Source organism: Haliotis rubra, unplaced genomic scaffold (assembly GCF_003918875.1).
Source record: "Haliotis rubra isolate DU_JTF1 unplaced genomic scaffold, ASM391887v1 Scf68, whole genome shotgun sequence".
In the NCBI taxonomy this organism is placed as follows: Eukaryota; Metazoa; Mollusca; class Gastropoda; order Lepetellida; family Haliotidae; genus Haliotis; species Haliotis rubra.
The window spans coordinates 894,888-914,386 of NW_025767390.1; the positions used below are offsets into that span (position 1 = coordinate 894,888).

The window sequence follows — 19,499 nt, forward strand, 5'->3', positions numbered from 1 at the left end:
TTGGGCCAGACGAACTAGTGATTATCATTGCCAGTGACATACAATGACGCGAGTCTGACCTCACAACCTGATCCCGTTAGTCGCCTCATTCGATAAGTATGGGTTGCTGAAGACCAAATCTAACCCGGATCTTTACGGGATGAATAAATACTAGCATAGGTATTGGTCAATATTATGTACATCTGAAGTGACCGGATAACTATGTCCCCCTAAATGTGCCTCCTTGCACATCGTCCTCCACCACCCCTCCCCCGACCTCCACCCTTGTCCAGAATATCACATAGTGAATCTCTTAAGATCGATCGGCGTGTTAAATCGCTTTCAAAATCATTGACATAAACATATAATACCTCCATGGCGTAGAATGAATAGCCTTGACTTTATTGATTATTGTAACGCTAGCTGCAATTGCAATTAACTTGAGTTAGTATGATATTAGACTTCATGCTATTCCATTAGTAAGATATCTCACAACCCGTTGTGTTTGTGGAGTGCTTTCTGAAATCCATCTTGTCATACTTGTTTAGAGTAATGTATTTATGTGCAGGGCCGTCAATGATTCCAGTATTACCGTCACGATCTCTACAATCACAAGCATCATGCTACCATCACAGTCTGAGCCTGTATGACGGGTTAGCATTGATATTCAGCAACACATGCTTGTAGTGAAGGAGTGAGTGAGTGAGTTTAGGATTACGCAGCACTCAGCAATATTCCAGCTATATGGCGGCGGTCTGTAAATAATCGAGTCTGGACCAGCTATATCCAGTGATCAACAGCATGAGCATTGATCTGTGCAATTGGGATACGATGACATGTGTCAACCAAGTCAGCGAGTCTGACCACCCGATCCCGTTAGTCGCTTCTTACGACAAGCATGGGTTACTGACGATCAATTCTAACTCGGATCTTCACATGTTAATGTTACAATAAACCACTCTAGTGTTCCCCCAGGATCCAAATGGGCATGCAGTGGCAGAATTACAAGTACTATGTTAAGTTATTTATGTATATGATTCTTAAAGGCTCGAAGAGGAAAGTTAAATCACTGAACTTTAACATGAAATAGACAATATAACCCACCAAGTGTTAATATTAATTATTGCATTACAAAGAAAGACAGGGCGCCAAATAAAAAGGGCATGGTGTTGTGTCCTGCTAACAATGCCTGGGGGAAACACTACACTCTCTCACTATGTCACATTGTACCACGGTCACGCTCACACGATGTCACACTGTCACGGTCACACTCACACGATGCCTCACTGTGTCACGGTCACAGTCACACGGTGCCACACTGTGTCACGGTCACAGTCACAAGATGCCACACTGTGTCACGGTCACACTCACACGATGCCACACTGTGTCACGGTCACACTCACGGTCACACGGTGCCGCACTGTGTCACGGTCACACTCACACGATGCCGCACTGTGTCACGGTCACACTCACGGTGCCACACTGATGCCACACTGTGTCACGGTCACACTCACACGGTGCCGCACTGTGTCACGGTCACGGTCACACCGCACTGTGTCACACACGATGCCACACTGTGTCACACGTCACACTCACACGGTGCCACACTGTGTCACGGTCACACTCACAATACGATCCACACGACGGTGCCGCACACTCACACGATGCCACACTGTGTCACGGTCACACACGATGCCACACTGTGTCACGGTCACGTCACACGATGCCGCACTGTGTCACGGTCACACCACACACGATGCCGCACTGTGCCACGGTCACACTCACACGATGCCACACTGTGTCACGGTCACACTCACACGATGCCACACTGTGTCACGGTCACGGTCACACTCACACGATGCCACACACACGGTCACACTCACGGTGCCACATGCCGCACTGTGTCACGGTCACACTCACACGATGCCACACTGTGTCACGGTCACACTCCACACGATGCCACACTGTGTCACGGTCACTCACACGTCACGTGTCACACTCACACACGGTGCCACACTGTGTGTCACGGTCACACGGTCACACTCACACGGTGCCACACTGTGTCACGGTCACACTCACACGATGCCACTCTGTCACGGTCACACTCACACGATGCCGCACTGTGTCACGGTCACACTCACACGGTGCCACACTGTGTCACGGTCACACTCACACGGTGCCACACTGTGTCACGGTCACACTCACACGATGCCGATGCCGGTCACACTGTCACGCCACACTGCCGCACTGTGTCACGGTCACACTCACACGATGCCGCTCTGTGTCACGCTATGTGTCACTGTACTCCTTGTCACACATCGTCACATGCCACAATCGACCCTCATGGAGTCTTGTTTCACACTTATATAACTTGTAGTCAGCAATATTGCAGGTGTAGAAAATGATAATAATTTCTAAGCGAACCAGTAGTTCTCGATCATTGCGGTTTCATGGTGGTCAGAGGACCTCATCTAACATAGGTGTCTCGTACAGCCTTGCAGTTGGCATCTCTGTTGTTTTATACGAGTGAGTGAGTTTAGTTTTACGACGCTTTTAGCAATATTCCAGCAATATCACGGCGGGGACACCAGAAATGGCATCGGCGTAACGAGCGAACGCTTTAACCACTACCACACCGCCCTTGTTTTAAACGAGTCCATGTGAGTAGGAATCGATCACATAATATACATCGGTTGGCAACTCAAAATGACGATCTTATTTTTGACAACTTATATAAAATTTGACAGTCCCCTTAAAATATTAGAGTCCAAAAGTTTGTTTTTTGTATTGACACTGCACGCTGTCTAAACAAGCCAGTTTTTGATATCAAACCAGTTATTAAACTGCATTCCATGGTATTCCATCAGTATGACGGAATCCTGTATGTAACTAGGCTGGTCACTCAAGTGGTCGCTGTCATGACCCGCAGCGTCTGACCAGACGAAACATGTATGACATTTTGATATATTACCTTCATCGGAAATGTTCAATAAGGTTATATAAACCACACTGGAATACCTGATAACCAGTGAAGAAGAACGTACACATAACAGCATACCACAGATGTGTTCAAGTGAATTGTACAATAGAAAATGTGAGATTTCCTCAACTCACCTGGTTATGCAGGTACATGTCCATATGTAGCTATATGCATGAACGTGAATACTCTTGTCCGCCTCTACTAATCACTATTTTCTAGTTCATGCATACATGCATGCATGCATATAGATATACATATACTTACAGCATATAGATATACCTACATACCTACAGCATATACGTGTACATATGTCTACATCACATATGATCAATATATGATCAAATCACATATGGTTACTGAAGATCTAACCCGGACCTTCACGGGTACACACCATATAGATACACATATACCTACGTCATATAGATACTAATACCTACGGAATATAGATATACATATACCTACAGTATATAGATATACATATACCTACAGCATATGGATAAACATATACCTACAGCATATGGATATACATATACCTACAGCATATGGATATACATATACCTACAGCATATGGATATACATATACCTACAGCATATGGATATACATATACCTACAGCATATAGATATACATATACCTGCAGCATATAGATATACATATATCTACAGCATATGGATATATTATATATATGTGTGTAGCATATGAATATACATATACCTACAGCATATATATATACATATACATACAACATATATATATACATATACCCACAACATATAGATATACTTATACCTACAGTATATAGATATACATATACCTACAGTATATAGATATACATATACCTACAGCATATAGATATACCTACATCATATAGATATACATATACCTACAGTATATAGATATACATATACCTACAGCATATAGATATACATATACCTACATTATATAGATATAGATATACCTACAGTATATAGCTACACATATACCTACAGCATATAGATATACATATACCGACAGTATATAGATATACATATACCTACAGTATATAGATATACATATACCTACAGCATATAGATATACCTACAGGATATAGATATATATATACCTACAGTATATAGTATATACATATACATACAGTATATTGATATACATATACCTACAGTATATAGTTATACATGCAACATATAGATATACATATATCCCCCACATGAAGTAGACACATCGTGATAAGGCAATTATTCAAAGCAGCGATTATATTCTGTAGGTTAAACACAACTCACTCACAAGTACACGCTCCACACCACCACCCACCCATTGTGAAGCCCCATTCTGGCGTCCCCGTCCGTGATATTGCTGGAATAATGCTAAAAACGGCGTAAAACCATACTCACTCACTCTCTTTCTCACACACTTCTCCCCCCACACCTTCCAATATAACCACCCATCAGATGTTTGTCAAATGAGGAAGGGTCTCTTCTGAAACAAACCCGCCACATAGACGTCATTCTAAATCCCTCAACTTTGCAGAACACAAACCATCAGAGTTACCCAGCACGGTTATGTGACCCTTCCCTACACAAGAATCACTACCCCTACTCGAGGTTACCCTAGCAGCTGATATATACCCAGAGAAGATCAAACACTTAACATAATAACAATAACATAGGGAAAACCAAACCCCATTATCCTGACCCTGGAGGGAAACGAAATACCCCACTGCTTTCGTTCAGTCTGCTCGGCAAACAGCCCTTGGGGTAGAATGTTTGCTCGTGTGGGGAGTAAACGCACGATCGTGTGTGGTTCTGATTCTCGCGGTCCTCGCTTGATCATAATGTTTGGGCATGGAGATATTCGAGATAAGCTGTCGGTGTTTAACAACGGTTTGTCCACACTCTCCTTGGTCGTGGGTTGTCGGGTGCTTTAGTCACAGCGTAAGAGGAGTTGTTGAGTTTAGGAACATCGACGTGTGAAAAAGTTGAAGGAGTGACGTTAGGCTATGGGTTTACTGACATTCTGATCGTGTACTGTTCCCGACCCAGGGAACAATCCTTGGTGAAATTCATGTTGTCTGACTGTGAGTGTTAATGGAGAAGATTCACTAAATGATACGAACGTTCTCAGAAACAAGAGGTAAGTAAAGCTTAATTTTATTCCTTTTATACAAATGTGAAATAGTTGGTGGGAGTGGTAACAATGCTATAGTTATATAATACATATGAGCTATACGACACTATCGACCTCAACTATAGTGAGTGAGTGAATGAGTTGAGTTTAACGCCGCACTCAGCAATATTCCAGCTATATGGCGGCGGTCTGTAAATAATCCAGTCCGGACCAGACAATCCAGTGATCAACAGCATGAGCATCGATCTGCGCAATTGGGAACCAATGACATGTGTCAACCAAGTCAGCGAGCCTGAACACGCGATTCCGTTAGTCGCCTCTTACGACAAGCATGGGTTACTGAAGGCTAATATTCTAATCCGGACATTCAAGGGTCGACATCCACTAGAAATCTTTGTCAAGGGCGAGTCGATTATGCCATGAGCATGTGTTTACGAATCGCATCACTCTGGTGTTTGCCAACAGGTGATCCTATCCTGACACATCGGTAGCACCGGTCATAAACATAAGCAGAGCTGGTCATTTTCGGCTTCGTAGGCTTTATACTCCAAAGGCTGATCCTGAGAAGATAGTGAGTTAGGGGTAAGGGAAGAGCAAGAGTGGGTTGTTATGGGCTGAACTGACGGGCTGACGCAGGTTAACAAAACAAACCATGAGGGAACCTGGGTTTTCGGCGCCCTAACACTTGTCCACTAAGCGTAACACCAACTTATGATAACTTACCACATGAATAGTCTTCAAATAATGGTTTTAGTCTAACTTGAGGGAAAGAAGAGGTTTGGATTAATCTGTTTCAGTTTGAGCGAGATTCGCCAGTATTTATGCCTGCTGGAGAGGTGTGAGACTGGGATCAAATTGTAAGGGTTTACCACCTGGATGATTGTGCGGGTTCGAGTCTCAGTTGCGAGGATCATTGCTCATGCCTTCAGTTATTGGTTTCCGACTGGGTTATTCACAGCATGCCCTATAAACTCATGTTTGAACTTGTTTGAACTCGTTGGAAATTTAAAAAGTTTGTTTTTAAAAGCTGTATGTACAATGCGAAACTGATTATCATCGCGTATCGCAATGCAATTTGGGTGTACAATGGTCCATGGTTTTACACAATGTGACGCAGTGGACTCACGGGTGTCTTCGGCGTGACAGACACGTGCCTTAACCACTAGGGCATAGAACCGTCCCTTCTTTCCGTCTTATCAAACATATTTAACATATATTTAAAAGCAAAGCAAAACAAAACAACAACCCCCCCAAAAAACCCAAACAAAACCCAAACAAAACAAAACAAACAAAAACAATTACAAAAAGATTGGAAAAAGACTACACAGCACCTATCCCATCCCCATTCGCCACCACCAAAGAAAACAAACATTCTACCAAAAAACAGAAATCCCCCCCCCCCCAAAACCCAATTAGCTTAAAAAGCAACCGGGTAGTGTTTGATTAACCTGAACCAAACTTGTTTAGATCGCAACTGACCTCTACAACATCTCAGCTGTTTCTTCACGAATAACGAGATGAATGATTTCTTAATGAACCGTAGGTGATCTTAAATTTACAGGTACCAAGTAATAATATAGTAGAGATCAATAGAATATAGAAACCCGTTTAAAATTGTTCGTGTTTATGCCGAGATATCGACTTACAGGTCCCTTAAAGACACGACAGGGATTCTACTTTTCAACAATACATGATTTATCTACATGATAAAATGACACTTTAAAACACGTACATAAAACTAATATATCATTACCTCAGTTAAATAGGCAATAAAAAGTTCAGCTGCATTGTCAACTACAATAACACCTCGAGACATGACACTCCACTGACCTATCGAATTAACGCCTCCATGCATTGGTGTAGGAGGTACATGTGTGTAAACTACTTGAGCTATTTTAATACATGTATTAGTTTACACAGCGAGGCACTGTGTTTTAGCATGATGTCCAAATATCACAATATATTCTGAAAAAATCAATGCATAATATAATATACAATACATAAACATGAATATTTTGGAAATGTTCTTTTGCAGTGAAGGCTCAAAACCCAATTTCACGATTACACCTACCCAAATTATCCATGATCCCTTATTTTTGTTGTTCAGTATACCTTTTACAGTCAGTGGAAGCCTGATCGACCATACAAATCTAACGAACTATAAATCTAACGCTACACTCCTTGAATAACTCACTTGTGTATTTTGGTCGGGATTAGGCGAGACAATTTCATTCAATAAAAAAAGCGATAGCGAACAATACTGCCTTCAAGTGGGACTGGCATTATTCATTATACATTCTATAAACAGAACGAGACAATAAAATCTGTCTTCAGGTCGCGTTTGACTGACGACGTCGGTGTAATCAGGAGGTATGTTTGTTGGTAAACGATCCGCCATCACTCACGTCAGCACGGGCCTATTGTGATGTTGGGCTCGGTAAGCCTATGTTAATATACTTACACAGATAGAAAGGCGCAGATACAATGTGATCTCACTCCTGAGTTTGTAAGCGTGACTTATTATCAATCATAAATCCACTGTTCCTTATCTGCTGGATTAAAGATGAGTTAACGTGTGTGGCGTTATAGGGAAATGAAAATTCAAGCGCTTCGCCTTGTAAAGATATCAATACTGAGGGGATATGCGTTTTTAAAATATATTTTGTTGTTGTGAAGACACTATTTCATAAATTACTCCCATAAATAATAAAGTCTTTTATTTGACATATGAGCATGGAATTTGGTCTTTAATCATTTTAAAGAGACAGCATGATTCGTGATGGAAACAACGTAGTGCTTCATCCGAAGCAATCGTTCTTGTCAATCATTTAATTTTTATCTTCTGGAAGCTATTTAGGGACACGTGTTCGTCAGTTACCTAATTCGATTTTTGGATTAGCGTCTTTGACCCTTGGTCTTTGTTTCGAATCCCAGATCCGCAGTGAAAGTCCTGCTACATCAAATTTACACGCCACGATTTTACTGACATACTGCTAATCACTTTAAACCAAACTCACACGCAACAGAAGGATTCTGATAACCCTTTAAATAATGGACGGTTCTGAAAAATCTTTATTGAACAGACCCTACTCCTAGCAAACTAATGATTGATATTAAGAGCAAAGTCCCACCGAGTCTGATCGACATTCTCATTGATCCGCCCATTACTACCAGCATAGGTTGCTAAATGGTTAATCTAACCCGGAATTCCTTTGGAAATAAATCAGTCATTGAGACGTCCGATGTAGACGTTAAACTCTTTGTGAAACCTACTAGCACAGACGTGGTCCAGACAGATTAAAAAGGGTGCACATAATATGAACAACTCCACGCTATCGGGCAGACTACACTACAAATACAAGCCACTTTACAGAACATGCAGGATGAAAAAACGTCTTATACACATTCTAAATTACCTTTTAAGCTTTGAATTACATTATAAATCCTTCATGTATTCAAACGCAGCAAATACGTCTTTTATTCTAAAAGAATAAAAACAAATAAACCAGTTCATGTGTACATATAAAATAATTCTAACATGAGCCATAGTTCTGCCAAATCAAACAGATATTTAAGAGACATATTAAGGACCACTCCAATGCAAATATATGTCGACCACCCTCGGGTCTTCTATAAACCATCACCGGTCTGCAGGGGATTGCTAACACGGGTAACATAGACTGCTCTCTTCGTGGAGATCGCTGCCTCTTTGTTGTTGTTGGGTTACCGGTGAAGCTACACCCTCGCCCCCTTCACTGAGACCCGGAAGGTTCAGTCAACAACAGGAATATGTAGAGAGTCGGGTGACTAACGTATTGTTCGGGTTGTCTTCATTCTCTACGACGGATGAACCATATTGACTCGTGGCTGACTGGGTGTACTGCAAGGAGAGTTTCTACGTGCGTTTTTGTTTACCGTGAAACGTCCCAGTGGGTGTTGTTAGACACGGACAAACGTGAACATACATGAGGTAAGAGATAGAAGACAGACTTGACTGTGCGTTTGATTCAGAACGCTTTGACTTGACACCTGTGTTGTGTAATTGAGCGTTAGGATGATTTATGAATGTAACATATCATGTTAAATATAATATACTTATCGGCAAATAAAATAAAAGGTAATTTTTTTGTACGCTTTAGATAACACTCCCTTACAAACGTCTCATTATATGCATATGGTAAATATGTCATTAATATGTTGTCTAAAGCGCCGCAAATCGCTAAGTACAGTTGAGTCTATGGGTTTGCCTGACTGTAACCATCAGCAACGTACACGTACTCCATGGTTTCACTAAAGTAGTAAACATTTAAGACCTTCGTCAGTTTGGACTTTCCTCCCACAGCAGGCTCATATCGTGTAATAATAATCAAACAGGTATTGAAAACAATCAGTCACTCTCCTTATACACACACAGTGAGTGAGTTAATATCTATAGTCACATCGACTGTATTTCAGTTATATGATGACTAAAACTAGTTATACATTAGTAATACATTTTTAGACTATAAAACCTGTCGGCAAGCAAACGTAAAAGAACTGGAACATCACAGATATAGATTTAAAACTAGTATGTAAATTGTATTACTCAATTTTACTGTTAAAATTACTATACATTTTTAGACTATAAAACCTGTCGGCAAGCAAACGTAAAATAACTGGAATATCACAGATATAGATTTAAAACTAGTATGTAAATTGTATTACTCAATTTTACTGTTAAAATTACTATTTAAGATAACAAAAACAAGTATGATATCAGCAGGTATTGCAAAAAGAATAAGCATGTCCTCATCTTCTGGCAGCATGCAACATTGACACAACTTACATGAAACGTGTCTATTTTCAAACCTATCGCCGTCCAACAGTACTCAATTTAAATGTCGGCCGACAGTAAATAAACCACACCGAAAAAAATATTAATGTTTTCATATGCGAAATGAACCCAGCGATCAATTAATTTCATAATACAGTCGGGGTAATATAAGTAAACCATGGACATATTTGTTGTCGGTAGATATTATCAACCTTTACATAGTAAGTAAATATGACTATTGCCCTGTTATTTCATGTCAGATATTCTTGTCACAGTCATTATATCCTTCAATTTCCCTAACATTGTCTTAACGTCATTGCGTCAACTCGAACCTCGCAATAGTTATTTGAGAACTATTGACAATGAATATGAACAGTCACCCACTAATAACCTACAAATTCACGAGGAAATGCTATATGAAGAACTGTTATTGTCACATAGTGGGAGCTCGTTGGTTTCCACGTCAATGAGCATTTAACGCTAATGTTACAGCTAATGTTTCCAGTGTCCTCGATGTTTTGTATGGCAAGTGCAATTAGAGTTACTGAAACGTTTTGTCGGTACACATGTTGACATTGGATATAATATACATGAATGTTTATATTACCTTTGTTAATTGTGAATTTGGTGTTATATAGAGGGAACATATATCAGTCATTTGTCAATATATTTGCGTCACTTCAAAGTACTTAAAAAGTAAAGAAAATGTAAAGTGTGTAACCTAAATTGCGTTGCAAATGAATTCCATTATGTTTCAGTGCTTCCAGCATAGGACTAGTTAACACAATAATACATTAACACTAGGTTTTATCTCCATTCTAACACCCATAAATTTGATATTTTGATGACACTGCCAAACATTCACGATTTCAGAAAAGTATTTGTGGCACGTTCAGCTTTAAATGCTTGTTTATAAATTTAAGCTTTTGGTCCATGTCTTAAATTGTAAGCAATAATGGAAACAATGTCGTTGTAGCCCATGTGTTACATTTTAAAAACTAAATGCTAAAATGTGTGCATAAAAGTGGTTTATAGCGTGACGTAATGGACTTGTGTATATGTGTGAACTTAGTCTCGTTGCTTTGGCTGAAATAAAGCTGATGTAGCGTTAAATTATAACTTACTAACTCACTCTCTTAGCTGTAATTCCACCTTTACATAGTCATTGATCGAAAGGCTTGAGGCCTAATAGTGCTGAAATACACACTCAGTCTGTATCACTACACTTGCCTATACTGACTTCGGCTGCACAAGAGAGTAAACAGAAAACTATAAAGGTAGTGTTTGCATAATGAGTGAGTGAGTATAGTTTTACGCCACTTTTATCAATATACCAGCAATATCACGACGGGGGACACCAGAAATGAGCTTCACACATTGTACCCGTGTGGGGAATCGAACCCAGGTCTTCGGCGTGATGAGCGGACGCTTTAACCATTAGGCTACCCCACCGCCCCGTTTGCATAATGAATTATCATATCTATCGAAATGAAAATTAATTACCTATACACACTATTAATTTCTTGGTAGTGTTTTTGGTCGTGTTCCTTCCTGTTATCTCAGGGGACAACGTCAAATTCCAGCTCGATTAGGACACAAATGTAACCTTTATTCACCATTCCATTTTAAACACGAAAAATGTGGTTTGGTGCTGAATCTGGTATCGGACTGATGTCAATAAACGGCACGTCACGTGTCTGGATGACAATTATTAACGCTGCATGATATTTATAAAACTTCATACTTTTGACAAATATTCAGTATCAAATAATCTATATTCACCGTGGTGTATATTGTTTGATCTTAGTTTAACTATTGGGTTAATGTTGATTTTTTTGTACATGGCGAGAAAATTATATAATTTAAATATCGAGGGAAAGAATCTGACATTCACGAGTTGGTTATTGTCTAAGTATCCAATTAACCATCGTTTATGTAGCAAAACAAATAAAATACATGCTATAATGGAATTATTTTCGAAGCATTTTCAAAAATGAATATGGCGGTGAGAAAACATTACTTTAGCTGAAAATGTAACACACCATTATAGTAAAGATATACTACTTAAAATGAGTTTGTGTATGTTTAATATGGAACATGCCTTTGGTCGACTGTTGGCCACCTTGCAATGTCTGCAGGGCAAAGTGTTCCTGAAAAGAACTACAACAGATTTCATTAGATAGGTTGTATTTTTAGGTAGTGAGATCAAGTCGGCATACCGTCTTGCTGCAAAGTTATTGCTTAGATTAAATTCGCTTGGAGCAATTTCACTATGTTTTTAAAATGTTTAATCAAATCAGTGTGAAATAAAGCAGACATATAGGATGTGAGCTACGGAAAACGGTCGCAGCAAAAAACAACTACGATGTCTCTTTTAGGCAAAGTTAATGCATCTTAAATAGTTTGCATTAAGGAAACAATTTCTTTCGCCATCAATTCTTTTTAACTTAAGATACAATCGACATTTATTTAGATGAACCCGGGCCTCGCTGCCTCTTGGAAATACTTAAATATTCGTTATCTAATTATCCAACAATTATTTTGAATTAAACTTGTTGAAACAACGCTGCGGGATGTCTGTCAGCAACATTGCAGGTATCGATATTTTAGAATTAAATCGGGTTCTTCATGATGGAATAGCACGGTGAAGACTTCGGATTGGAATAGTTTTCAGTTAGCTAGCATGTCGTTCGTAAGAGACGAGACGAGACGAGACGAGACGGAGCGAAACGAGACGAGACGAGACGAGACGAGACGAGTCGATTGAATGGATCGAGTGTCAGGATCGATGACTTGGGTCATTGCTCACAAGATCAATCACTGGTTTAGAATCGATTATTTACAGGTCACCGTTACTTAGCTGGGATACTGTGGAGATCAATGTTAAAGAACACACATACACCATTCCCCGGCAGAGAGTTGAAAATAGCATGAAAGTGTGTTATTACGCCAATCTTGTATATGGTATTTGAGGTCTCTCTGGACGAGAATCTCTCTCCGAAAATGGATACAATGTGAGAAGAATATTGTTATTTTACTTTAACCAGTTTCTGTTCACTCACTCACTCATATATATAGAGTCTTGCTCATCAGTAAGAAGTTACATTTTTTCAGTGAAGAGAGTTCAAATGACAGTCTCCAACTTTACTATTACACTTCAATTCTATCAGGGCTAATGAGCACATATCATTTGAGTGAGTGAGTTGGGTTTAAATCCCCTTTGAACAATATTTCAGTTATATTAGGGCAGGTCAGTTATATGTAGAAGGGAAGTGATGCAAGTCTCAGACGTTTGCTGCTTTGGTTAAATCCATAAACATGGGCAAGATGTTGACTAGCCTGGAAACAGTATCGGGTGGATCTGTGATTTGAGCCCATGATAATGTTTCTGGCGTTCCTAGGTACGCATCTGTGATGATCCGGGTTGGTATTTGTCTTCAGGAACCCATGCTAAGAGGCGACTGACGGCATCGGGTGGTCAGGCTCGCTGACTTGGTTGACACATGTCATCGCATCCCAATTGGGTAGATCGATGCTAATGCTGTTGCTCACTGGATTGCCTGGTCCAGACTCGATTATTTACAGACCATATAGCTGGGATATTACTGAGTGCAAGATAAACCTAAACTCACCCACTCACTTAATGCATTGCTGGAGGATTGACAATAGACAACTGTTCGTTGTACAAATCTTTGTTTTACAACTGATAAATAATCCTCCCTATGTCACTGAATACATTTAATCTACAATTCAATTCTTAACACCAGGAGGTCCTAACCTTTTCATACCCCACACAATACAGTCACAAGAAGCTTACACCAGTATTTCATTGTACTGTCTGTGGAACAAGAGCGGCTAACGGTATGTGAATAACCTATGTGTCACATGATGTCAAAAAAAGTGTCATATATAGTATTCATGGACATAAGATGGGTTTTTTATGTTTGCAGTTTGAGAGTAAAGTTCAGCCTTAAAATTTTGAGTGAAAGCACTGGAAAGTTTTACAGGAGAACACATGTAGGTTTGTTTTCTTATTCAGTAATATATATGACAAATGCTAAATCATGTCATCACTGTACAACCACTTGACACCCTACTTGAGATATTCAGTGATATTTACACACCGCCGCCATATAGCTGGAATATTGCTGCCAACCAGCCAAATCCAAGGTACGCATCTCTGCAGAGCGAAATGCATCGTCTTAGACACGTGGTAACATTCCTGTCTCGCTGTCCAATATGTCTTTGAATATCCCAAACCACAGAACCATGCTAAATAAATCTGCACGTTAAGTTTTTAAACTATTGTTGATATGAGAATTTTCAACATTTAAATTGTGATGAATAGTTATGAGAACCTATTGGAAATAGATGTTTTATCATTCACGCAAAGGAATGCACAGTGTGAATAACCTTCACTGTAAGATAGTTTCCAATTTCTTTTTATATCAATCTGATTTTAAGAACATCGCGATCCTTCTCAGTGTTATACATCACTGTAAATGTCGCCCAAACCAGGGTAATTGCTAAACAGACATTGAACCCATATAAACTAATACGACAATATTTGTGTAGAGCATAATGAAGGTCAGGGGTTTCGTTGACGTTTTACCACACACGTTACGGCGTCCGTCACCCGTTAGACGTAATGAAACGTGAAGTGCTTTCACGCGTGTAAAGGGGATGATGGTATCCAAGCGTCCATAGAGTGTTTGTGTAGACAAATGATTATACCTTTCGCCTTCAGATATGCCAGGTACAGCTTATAGTTGAATGGCGTGTCAAGTGATATACGTCACGTCTAAGGACCTATCTCCCATGATTCGTGTTATGTTTGCACATTGAATCACGTCTATGTGACTGCTTACATTATATGAATCAAAGCGTATCATGGACACTATTCGAATCTACCACCTTCTTCTTCTTCTTCTTCCAATTCCAGAACGTTCCAAGTTATTTGGAATTACGAATAGTAAAGCATAATAGTTTTTCTGGACCCTTATAACAAAAATAGTGTTTTTAATCATATGTATCCAACATTTGTTTTGCCTGTTTGTATTATGACGCACTCGGTAATGTTCCGGTTATTGGACTGCGGTCTGTAAATAATCGAGTCTGGACCAGACAGTCCGGTGATTGACATCACGAGCATAGATCTGCTCAGTGCTGATACGATGACATGTGTCCACCAAGTCAGCGGTCCTGATCAACCGATCCCAATAGTCGCCTCAAATGACACCCATGGGTGGCTGAAGATCAGTTCTAATTCGGATCTTCACGAGATATATTCTTTGTGATAATCATGGATACTTCTCAACTATTTACCTCCTTTTCGGTGTACAGTTCAGAAAACGGACTGTTCGATAAAATTCGGAACAAACATATACAAATATATACAACTGCTTCAGATGTGTTGTGACAAAAACCTTTCTTACATTTAAGGTATTTACTATATCAATGATCAAGTCTTAACATTAGTGTATGCCATGCCTTTAACTTGAAACATCGTAATAATGTTTAAAGACGATTTTGTCGACTTTCCGTTTGCTTCGAACTGTGCTACTGGGTATTCTAATTACAATGTTAATCATGTTATTTTTACCATTCCATGTATTTCATGGCATCATCCAATTTAACTAAAATACGAAGATGATGATTTAATATGTCCAGATTCCAAATTTTTTATTTTCCAGTGTTATTGGCGAATTCACTTTGACAGCCCTCCCGAAAACAGTGGATAAAAGTGCATTCCAATACCCTTAAGCTGAGCTACGTTGGCGATCGATCCCAATACCACAACACTTTGTAGCAATGACTGACTCATAAATGTCGCCACCAAATAACCTACGAGGCATAGAATGTAAACAAGGACAATATTCCTTTACATATTCTCCACGAAGTCTACGAATTGATAGAGTAGCGTACGACGCTTAATGCTGAGCTCTGGATGAAATAGCAATATCTGCAATTGTTTGAAACTGGCGCATGATTGAATTTCCCCTTGAATGTCAGCGTGTATGATTGGAAGCCATAGTTAAGATGATTACATTTCTTGCACGAAGCAAAGGTGGTCTTAGATGACAATGAACCCTACTAAATAACACGCTGGCTTCGTATAACTGATCACACAGTTGGGAACCTAAATTAACCTGGTAGCTTATTTAGTTGAGAGAAGGTTGCTTTCTGCATTTTCCAAAGTCCGTGCTGGGAAAATAGATGTGTTTTGTTTTTTAAATTTGGAAGGAATAATTACCTCGTGGAACAACAAAAACGATGCAAGGACACATGTAGGGTTTTGTTTACGACAACACACTGGTAAGTGGGAATATTGATTTAATGATTGCGCAACGTCAAAAGTTCACTGTATACCTTGCGTATTAAGGAGGTGAGGTGAGGTGAGGTGAGGTGAGGTGAGGTGAAATTGGGTTTAACGTCGTGCTTGAGAATATTCCGCTCATTTGACGACGTGCATGCGTGTGTATGTGTATGCACTGCTTGTACTAGCCCAGACTTACGCTGGAATACCATGCCGCAGTGAAGCATAAATACACCACTCAGACACATTATACTGACTCCGAGCCGACCAGTCCTTGTTGTACCCATTAATGCCGAGCGCCAGGCAGGGACCAACAAGTACCATATTTTAACGGCTTTCGGTATGACGCGGTCGGGGATCGAACCCGCGACCTTGGGCGAACGCTCTAACCATTACACCACGGAGGCGGTCCGTATTGACGAGTGTTACGCAGAGGCCTTACGTGTATGATCGATAGTTTGTAGTTTCCATGTTGAAATTGAGGCCCATGTATGAACATTTGAAACAATATAGGATTTAGGTTTGGTTCACTTTCTCATAAATCGGGTGTACCTTATATACTTTACAAATAAAGGGGACAAAATCCTTTCAATATTCATAAATATATTTGATAAATATCTGTTGTGATAGAGTCGAATGACGCTGTTTGAAATCTTCGTAAAATTAACATGCTCGATTCTGCCTCAAAAGTTGTGAATTCCACAGGAACATCTCTAGCACTGCTTGATTTAGGGGAAAGTTGATGATTGGAAAATGGATTCTGCATTTGCGGCAGATTCATACTTTTTTGCACACCCTATGCCATCGTTTGTTGTTTTGTCAGTGAAACCAAGGTTTACTTAACTAAGACTAAAAGGGTAATGCTTTCCTCGTGATTTGTTTTAATTTCTTATCAACGCTATATGTCGAGCACTCACAGCTGTATGATTCTAACACAACGGTGTCATATTCTACAAACAGTAGTGTACAGTAGATAAAACAATTACGGGTTGTCGGGCAGTGTAGTTGATAACGTGTTTGCTCTTCAAGAAGATCTGGGTTCGATTCCCAACACGGGTACCATGTTTCCGGTGTCCCATGCCATGATATTGCTGGAATATTGCACAGAGAGGAGAAAACAGGGTTAAAAGAGTCTGAAAAACATACTCACACATTTCAACTTGACTTTCCAAAGCGGAAATACTGAACTTGAAGGTCTGTCATTGCCTTCCTTGAATGTCATTCCTTTACTTAAAATATTATGAAGTTATGCGATTAAAATATTATGAAGTTATGCGATTCTTACAGACCCATCTAAGAAATTATTTAGAAGCGACAAAAGCTGCATTAAAATCTTGAAAATTGGCCTTCAGTAACCCATGCCTTTCGTAAGAGTCGACAGGATTGGGTTGTCAGGTTCGCTGACTTGGTTGACATATGTCAACGATGTTATGATGTTGATCAGTTGATTTTCTTTCTAGGCTAGATTCGATATTTACAGACGGCCGCCAAATTGCCGGAATATTGCTGGTTGCGGCGTTAATAAAACATCAGTGCAAGTTCCCGCTATAAACAGGATTTCATCTATATTTCTTAAAACATAATGCAATGTCTTTATTGTCTTCTCGTTGATATGGCTCGTTACAAATTGATTTTATGACCGGTTTTATGACCGGTTCACCGGTAAGTGACAATGTATTATAGCCATACCCCAGAAATATCATGGCAGCGGACATTCAGTTCCACATACTGAAACGCTCTAGCCACGAATCTATCCATTACATGTGATGCATATTATTACACACCTTTCCTTTTTTCAGACAGTATCCTGTTTTAATTCTGACCATGCAGTGAAGTGACAGAGATCCAGAGATCATAAAACACCTAACGCATAAAAATGACAGCCAGTGGTCAACGGAGTGCTCCGAGTAATGGCAAGCTTCGGGTTGTAAAGCTCGACTACAGTGTCACATACCGGGACAACGACAGCCTTGAAGATAACCTGACCTCTCACCTCGAATCTCTGCAGAGAGTTCACTTCCGGGTAAAAAAAGACAAGGATGATGAAATTCAAAATTTAAAGAAGGACGTAGAAAATATCCAAAGTCTGAGAGAAGTAGTTAATCAGAGAGATACAAGCAAAGAAATTTCAAACATTTTTTCAAAATCTAACAAAGATCCAGAGGAGGGAGGCAATGGAACACCCTCATCAGAAACGTCTCGCGTAAGTCGAAGACTTCAGAAAGAAAGAGAAAGGTTCAGCGCAAAGAACCACTTTAATGTTATTCTGCCCAAATGGAACCCTTTTTCTGATATAAGTGATAGGAAACAATATGCACCAGTTTCAGTACCTATTCAAAAAGTTACGGTCACAACACCGACAGATGACAACAGAAGGCAGTCTAAAACCAAAGGATACTTGCAGATGACGTCATCGTCTCGTCACAGACTAGCACGACCAATGTCCGTTCCTGCCAAGATGGATTCAAGCAAATCGTACGGCAGTGAGGCAACACGTTCCCAGAGTGCATCGCGGTCTAGGCGGCAGCTGGAGGAGCTAAGTAGAATTGAATTAAGTTGGCAGGAACCTCAGCTCTTCACAGCATTTGATCAGAGACAGGGGTTCCTATTAGATTTAAAGAAGCATCAGACGCATCTTCAGACCAAGGTGTCAAACTTTGTTACAGATATGGATCGTTTTAATAAGCGCAACAAGAAGGATGCACTGTCTAAATACCTTGATACGTAATCTATGTATGACTCCAAAAATATATCCCTTGTAGACACTTTGACGGTTCATTGGAAACACTAGTGTCTGTTTCAAAGCGAATTTTAAATACTTCCATCTTAACCTTCATTGGACTTTTCAAAATATTCATCAAGGCTTTTCGAGATATTGTCAGTGAAAATTATCTAAATGCTGTAGTTACATCACGAGTGTCATGTGCATCTCATGGTTTTCGAGTCAAGCCGTGTCGTGTTCTGGCTTCTTTTAACTTGTTTTCAATTTGAGAGCAACTGCTCATAAACTTGATGAAATGTGAAATCATGAGAAAAAATGTGTTTATTATTTTGACCAGAGCTCATTGACTTATTTCCTAAAGAATCTCAGGAAGTAGAAAATTACAAAAGATTTCTTGGTGTTTGTGGCACGACTGAGGAACAAGTCGCATGTGGACTATTTTCAGTCTCAGACTGATAATTATCCTCCTCTATCCATCATTCCTCGTGACAATAACAGTTATTATCCTAATGCGTCTAGCCACTGCCTTAGGTATAAACACGAACCATCATTGATTCAAATGTTACCAA

At 39.7% G+C, this 19,499-nt stretch overlaps 1 protein-coding gene across 2 annotated transcripts; it reads left to right on the forward strand.

The window, feature by feature from the left end:
• Positions 1–4,752: 4,752 nt before the first annotated feature.
• On the forward strand, positions 4,753–19,233 carry LOC124258027. Of its 2 annotated transcripts, none has more exons than XM_046692102.1 (2): positions 4,753–5,085; positions 18,008–19,233. In XM_046692102.1, the coding sequence occupies exon 2, from the start codon at positions 18,085–18,087 to the stop codon at positions 18,934–18,936; it is 852 nt and encodes a 283-aa protein (XP_046548058.1). In that variant the 5' UTR covers positions 4,753–5,085; positions 18,008–18,084; the 3' UTR covers positions 18,937–19,233. The 2 variants fall into 2 exon arrangements, with proteins under 2 accessions (XP_046548058.1, XP_046548059.1); XM_046692103.1 differs by lacking the exon at positions 4,753–5,085 and adding an exon at positions 8,888–9,049.
• The last annotated feature ends 266 nt before the right edge of the window (positions 19,234–19,499 follow it).

Coding starts and splice junctions, on each gene's coding strand:
- LOC124258027 (XM_046692102.1), top strand. CDS start 18,085: ATGACAGCCAGTGGTCAACGGAGTGCTCCGAGTAATGGCAAGCTTCGG.